Below are 7,033 nucleotides of genomic sequence, written 5' to 3'. Positions count from 1 at the left end.
TACAATGTTGTGTATGTATAGCTGGAGTACGTGTGTATAGTTTTCCCTGTAATACGCACGTCCCCACGCCCCCTCTCGCGGCCAGCCCACGATCACCATCGTGGGTTCGTGCTCTCCCTGTAACTCTATATGAACTGCCCCAGAGGCAATACGATTTGTGTGTTCGATCTCTCTCTGTCTTCACTCCAGATGGGAATCGAAATCAAGTCACCCAAGAAGCAGGCCATAGAATTATGCTCGGCCCAAAGACCATCTAGCCAAGTGCAAGTTTCTGTCAAATGATGGAACATCTATATTTATTCCTGTTTCTCAAAAAAAATCTATATTTATTCCTATTTTTGTACATGTTTTTTTGTCTCAACCAACCGTTGAACCAGTGAACCGGTGGTCCGACCTGTTAAAACCAGAACCAATGGGCTCACCGGTTCGATTTTTTTAACTATAATATGCCTACACCGGAAATGTCATCGGAAATCTTTGTCAGCGGCGTTGCCCCCCACTTTGTTAGTGCGCGTGAAGCCATCCACACGAGCCGCTTGTGGCGAGAGACAGAGAGTCAAGAAAGGCGGGGCCCGTTTGTCCCGTGAGAAACGATAACGAAAACTCTCGCGTCCTCTCACCTTCTCTGAACTCTGAACTCTGAACAACAACAGGAGATGGCGACGTCGTCCCCGCCGCCGCCCCGCGTGTGCGTCACCGGCGGCAACGGGTTCATAGGCTCGTGGCTCGTCAAGCTGCTCCTCTCCCGCGGCTACGCCGTCCACGCCACCGTCCGCGACCCACGTACGCAGCCACCCCTGACGACACTGCTCAATTTCTGCATCTTGTTAATCTTCCGGGTCGATGCATGGTTTCTCTTGCAGGTGATCCGAAGAACGCGTTCCTGACGCAGCTGGACGGAGCCCCGGCGAATCTGCGGCTGTTCAAGGCGGACATGCTCGACTACGAGACGGTGGCGGCCGCGTTCGCCGGCTGCGAGGGCGTGTTCCATGTCGCCACTCCAGTGCCCGACCAAAAGATGGTTGATCCACAGGCAAGTGCAAATTCGCTTAACTGCAACTATTCCAAATTTATTCAAGCTATATCTGAAAAAAAATAGTAACTGTTAGTATTATTCAAGCTAGACCTGAAAAAAATACTGACTGTTAGTTTGGGATGGAATCGAAGAAGTGCAAGAGAAGAGGAATGTGTTTTGGATGAGCTCAGAGTTTGACTGCGAGTGCCACTGGTCACTGATGTCAAGATGCTTTTCTTCTCAGAGCTGATTCTTTTCAATAAAAAAATGAATAAAATCTTCATTCAGAAAACTCTGTGCTTCTAGAGATAACTCCTTCCTGCTGTTATTACTGATAATAAACTTGAAAAATTGTGCAGAAAGAGATGATGGAACCTGCTGTCAAGGGCACCATGAATGTGCTCAAGGCTTGCTCAGCTATGCAAGTTCATAAACTCATCGTGGTCTCGTCCATCGCCACTAATTGCTTCAACCCGGATTGGCCTCGAGATAAAATCAAAGATGAGACCTGCTGGTCAGACAAGGAGTTTTGCAGACAGACTGAGGTCAGCGCTCAGCAATTAATCAATGATGGTGAATTAGTAAATGCACCAAGTGCATGCCCCAGGAGATTAAAATCTGCCACCAAAATCTTAAGAGAGTAACATCTTCAGTTTTACCGAGTTCTTGTCAGGGGTAAGTGTTATTATTCATGTTTGTGTTGGCAGAACTGGTATTCTCTTGCAAAGACTGAAGCCGAGGAGATGGCCCTGGAATACGGAGAGAAGAACGGGCTGCACGTCGTCACATTTTGCCCTGGTCTGGTTTTTGGCCCTCTGTTGCAGCATGTGGCGGTCAACACCAGCAGCAAGGTCCTCGTCTACATGATAAAAGGTTCCACTCCTCAGCTCATGCATCACAAGGATACATAATCATTTTGTGCATTGCACATCACATATGGTTAGTACTATACTATTGGAAACCAAAGCCGGTTGTTTTCCTTCCGTTGTGCTCCTGTTGTCGAAGTACAGCAGAGCAATGAAGTTCAGAACAAAAAATGACGCCGGAGGAGTTCCTCGGCTTTTATATTAAAAGTGTATTAAGACAGCCTCGGTTTTAATGAAGTTCAGAGCATGACCTTTTAAAATACACATCCTTGTGCCTAATGTAATTCCATCATATGTCCGATCGCAGGAGGCCCCGACACGATGAACAACAAGTTCTTTCCCATAGTAGACGTTCGTGATATCGCCGACGCATTGCTCCTGTTGTACAACAAGGCAGGGCCATCTGAGAGATACATATGCTCACTGGACCAAATGGACCTAAAGGATTTGCTGGCAATCATGAAGAACATGTACCCTAGCTACACTTATGTAGACAAGTAAGTGTCATAGCATCAAGACTATCAACACCATGTCATAGCTTGCTTATCATATACAAAGGATTTTCATTACGAAATTTTGGGTTGGCAGGATGGTTGATGTGGATTTTAACGTTGGAGTCACTTCGGAAAAGCTGAAGAATTTAGGGTGGAAACCAAGGAAGTTGGAGGAGACACTCGCGGATAGTATCGAATCCTATAAAAAAGCAGGGCTTCTTGGGGTTTCAGATGACGAACCATGCCGGCTTCCATTCATCTACCGAATGCCGCCTATCCAGGAATGAGAATGATCCCATTATCGTGACATTGATTCTGCATTTGGCCTGAAACATCGTGTAATGTGTTTCGCAAGAATAAGCAAGAGTTAGGTCTCTATTTCTCGACTACTCCACTTGTCCATTCAAGATGGATGCAAATGCAAATATTGTGTATTTGTGCTCACTTTCGTCAAGAGAAAGCGGACTCCGGAGAAGTACTCTCAAAGCAGTGACTCCAGATTTATGAACATACCGTCTGGTCAAAATGCTGATATGAAAGTCCAGTAATGAGGAATAATAGAGATATTGTTTCTTAATTTTGATATGGCTCTTATGTCAAACTCAAAACCTCTCTCTCTCTCTCTCTCTCTCTCTCTCTCTCTCTCTCTCTCCAGTTCAGCTTCGTACAATACTAAGATAAAGAGAGTTATATCTTATTATACACAATAAGTTTTAGATTATTAAAGATAAAGAGTATCTCTTCCAGTTGGGTGGTCTCTGCACCCGAGGGTGAACAGTTGATTATTGGTTCATGACTTATTTTGACAAACTATGGCTGCCACAAAAGGTGTGGCGAACAAAGGGACTGTTTAGTTTGTGACTAAGATTGTCCTAGGTTGTCACGCCTAAGGTTAGACAAATTTGACCAACTTAGAAAGATGTTTGGTTCAAGCCTCACCTTAGTCAAGTTTTTTTTTGCCAGAATAGGATCCCACATCACATACCTCAAAAAGTGCAGAAAAATTCCCTTAGACTTGCCAATTTGTGACTGCCATTTTATTGAACTAACCTTAGTCAAGTTTGCCAAGAATGTGTAGCAAAGTGTGGCACTGCAAGGCCTAGAACCTAACATCTCCAAAATGGCTATCACAAGTGTGGCAAGATTTCACAAAAAACTGAGCCTATGACATGTGGACCATGTAGTTAGAAAAAGCGTGGCAAGCCATAAATGTGGCAATGAACCAAACACATGCCTAAGATTTTATAGCATCCATTAAGTTAGGCGTGACAACCTTAGGCATCTCCAATGCGCAGTGGCGTAGTCAGGATGTTGAGTCAGGGGGTCCCATTAACAAAATAATTCACCACAAATACAACATGCCACTGTAAGCATACATAGTTTATCAAAACTACATGGGCGTGTTTGGTTGCCCACATTAGGCCCAACTAGGCCGCGTTGGGCCAAGAAAAGTGTGTTTGATTGCATACGTGGTGGGCTAGCTCGCATCAGCATGAACCTTAAAGCAGCCTAGAGCCTGGCTCACTGGAAAACCCTCGAATCAGCAATTTCCAGCGAGTCGGGCTTAGTGTGGCGCAAGCTCGCACACGAGGGTGCAGCCCGAAAGAGAGTGGGGATGGCAGGATATGGAAATCGGGAGCGGCGACATGGCGCCAAATCTAGCCTCACCCCCCATTTACTCGGTCACCACTACCTCTAGGACAACCACTTCCTCTAGCCTCACCATCGGCGGCGGCGGCAACTCATATCTGCGCAAAGCGGCGACGAAGGTGGTGGACGCGGCAACAACACTATCTGACAGTAGGAGTTGGTGCTCCCCTTCCCGTTGGCCATCGCTGAGTCGCCCTTGAATCAGCCATGCCCCCCTTCGTCGTCCTCGTCTCCGATGCCGGTAAGAAATGCCCCCCTCTCCCCTATGTTAGGTTGGTTGTTAGGATCGTTTTCCCCATTGCTCAATGGACCCTCGATGTCGACTAGGTTATGGATGCATGGATGAGTCTGGTAGTTCAGGCAACAACACACTGATAGCTGTGATTCAGGCATGACTCATGTTCATGCACATGAGAGCTATTCATCATGGTGAGAGACATGTCATCAGTTATGCTCCAATGCTTATGCGGGAGCAGGAGAGGATCGCCAATCCGAACTACATCTACAATTGCAAGGACATAGAGGCCCTGTGGATGCTTCAAATGAAAAGAGCACCATTCACCAGACTTGTCCAGACCTTCAGGACCAGGGGCTTGCTACAAGAGAGCATCCACACCAGTATGGAAGAGCAAGTGGCCATGTTCCTCCATGTTGTAGTTGGCCATAACCAGAGGCTCAGGGTTATGCACAACACGTGGAGACCATCTCAAGGGACTTCAAACAAGTGCTCTATGTTGTTGGGTGAAGGAAATATGCCCTAGAGGCAATAATAAAGTTGTTATTTATATTTCCTTACATCATGATAAATGTTTATTATTCATCCTAGAATTATATTAACTGGAAACTTAGTACATGTGTGAATACATAGACAAACAGAGTGTCCCTAGTATGCCTCTACTAGACTAGCTCATTAATCAAAGATTGTTAAGTTTCCTGACCATAGACATGTGTTGTCATTTGATGAACGAGATCACATCATTAGAGAATGATGTGATGGGCAAGACCCATCCGTTAGCTTAGCATTATGATCGTTTAGTTTTATTGCTATTGCTTTCTTCATAACTTATACATATTCCTCTGACTATGAGATTATGCAACTCCCGAATACCGGAGGAACACTTTGTGTGCTATCAAATGTCACAACATAATTGGAATTGGATGATTATAAAGATGCTCTATAGGTGTATCCGAAGGTGTTTGTTGAATTGGCATAGATCGGGATTATAATTTGTCACTTCGTGTATCGGAGAGGTATCTCTGGGCCCTCTCGGTAATGCACATCACTATAAGCCTTGCAAGCAATGTGACTAATGAGTTAGTTACGGGATGATGCATTACGGAACGAGTAAAGAGACTTGCCGGTAACGAGATTGAACTAGGTATGATGATACCGATGATCGAATCTCGGGCAAGTAACATACCGATGACAAAGGGAATAACATATGTTGTTATGCGATTTGACCGATAAATATCTTCGTAGAATATGTAGGAACCAATATGAGCATCCAGATTCTGCTATTGGTTATTGACCGGAGATGTGTCTCGGTCATGTCTACATACTTCTCGAACCCGTAGGGTCCGCACACTTAACGTTCTGTGACAATTTGTATTATGAGTTATGTGGTTTTGATGACCGAAGTTTGTTCAGAGTCCCGTATAAGATCACAGACATAATGAGGAGTCTCGAAATGATCGAGAGGTAAAGATTCATATATTGGAAGGTTCTATTCGAACATTGGAATAGTTCTGAGTGATTCGGGTATTTTTCCGGAGTACCGAGGGGTTATCGGAACCCCCCGGGGGAATATTGGGCCTACATGGGCCATAGGGGAGAGGGGAGGCAGCCCACAAGGGGTGGCCGCGCCCCCTCCCGATAGGGAGTCCGAATTGGACTAGGGAAGGGGGCGCCCCCCCTTTCGTTCTCCTCTTCCTCTCCCTTCCCTCTTTCCCCTATCCGGAAAGGGAAAGGGAGTCCAACTAGGAATGGGAGTCCTAGTTGGACTCCCCCATTTGGTGCGCCCCCTAGGCCGGCCGCCTCCTCCCCTCCTCCTTTATATACGGGGGTGGGGGGCACCCCAAAGGCACATCAATTGTTTCTTAGCCGTGTGCAGTGCCCCCCTCCACAGTTTACCACCTCGGTCATATTGTAGTAGTGCTTAGGCGAAGCCCTGCGCGGATCACATCATCAACATCGTCACCACACCGTCGTGCTGATGGAACTCTCCCTCGACCCCCTATTGGATCAAAAGCTCGAGGGATGCCATCGTGCTGAACGTGTGCTGAACACGGAGGTGCCATACGTTCGGTACTTGGATCGGTTGGATCATGAAGACATTCGACTACATCAACCATGTTAACATAACGCTTTCGCTTTCGGTCTACGAGGGTACGCAAACACACTCTCCCGTCTCATTGCTATGCTTCTCCTAGATAGATCTTGCGTGATCGTAGGAATTTTTTTGAATTACCACTACAAAAAATACACTTCCGTGATGATACGTGTTTGTCACAGTAGGTCGTTTTTTTGTCATGCATGTACATCCATGACAAATTTATGGCAGAATCAAGATAGTCATACCTGTGCCGTCGTAGAAGTGTTCCATGACATTACCAAAATTATCATCATGGAAGTGTCCACTTCCATGACAATAAATCGCGCGTCACAGAAGTGCTTTCGTCAAGGGTGACCGACACGTGGCATCCACCGTAACGGAACGCCCTTAAGATATCGGGTCGGGTTTTGGATCCGATAACCCGTTAACAGCCCCGACCAATGGGGATTTTCCACATGTAAAGTCATCATTGGCTATAGGAAACACGTGTCGGCTCATCGTTGGGACAGATGTCATCCACTCACTGGACAGAAGGCGCCTATGATACGTCGACACGTGGCACGGCCCAACAGTGGCCCATTCCTGTGAAAAGGCCGGCCCATTTGACTTGGTCAAAAGTTAGCGGGCTGGCCCATGTAAAGCCTGTTAACGGCCTATTCGCATATAGCCCATTTA

At 46.3% G+C, this 7,033-nt stretch overlaps 1 protein-coding gene across 1 annotated transcript; it reads left to right on the top strand.

The window, feature by feature from the left end:
• The first annotated feature begins 558 nt into the window (after window positions 1-558).
• Window positions 559-2,952, top strand: LOC119302071 (cinnamoyl-CoA reductase 2-like). Its single transcript, XM_037579088.1, has 6 exons — window positions 559-783; window positions 864-1,033; window positions 1,375-1,560; window positions 1,723-1,888; window positions 2,189-2,378; window positions 2,470-2,952. Exons 1-6 carry the CDS (start codon window positions 657-659, stop codon window positions 2,660-2,662), a joined length of 1,032 nt encoding a protein of 343 aa, XP_037434985.1. The 5' UTR covers window positions 559-656; the 3' UTR covers window positions 2,663-2,952.
• The last annotated feature ends 4,081 nt before the right edge of the window (window positions 2,953-7,033 follow it).

The sequence above is a fragment of the Triticum dicoccoides genome, chromosome 5A, assembly GCF_002162155.2.
Source record: "Triticum dicoccoides isolate Atlit2015 ecotype Zavitan chromosome 5A, WEW_v2.0, whole genome shotgun sequence".
In the NCBI taxonomy this organism is placed as follows: Eukaryota; Viridiplantae; Streptophyta; class Magnoliopsida; order Poales; family Poaceae; genus Triticum; species Triticum dicoccoides.
This window is presented reverse-complemented; position numbering and strand designations above follow the sequence as displayed.

What these genes read in the sequence shown, in the direction of transcription:
- LOC119302071 (XM_037579088.1), top strand. Translation starts at nt 657, where the DNA reads ATGGCGACGTCGTCCCCGCCGCCGCCCCGCGTGTGCGTCACCGGCGGC. An exon ending in AGTTTTGCAGACAGACTGAG is followed by an intron (nt 1,561 to 1,722) that starts GTCAGCGCTCAG and finishes TTGTGTTGGCAG; the next exon opens with AACTGGTATTCTCTTGCAAA. An exon ending in AGCTACACTTATGTAGACAA is followed by an intron (nt 2,379 to 2,469) that starts GTAAGTGTCATA and finishes TTGGGTTGGCAG; the next exon opens with GATGGTTGATGTGGATTTTA.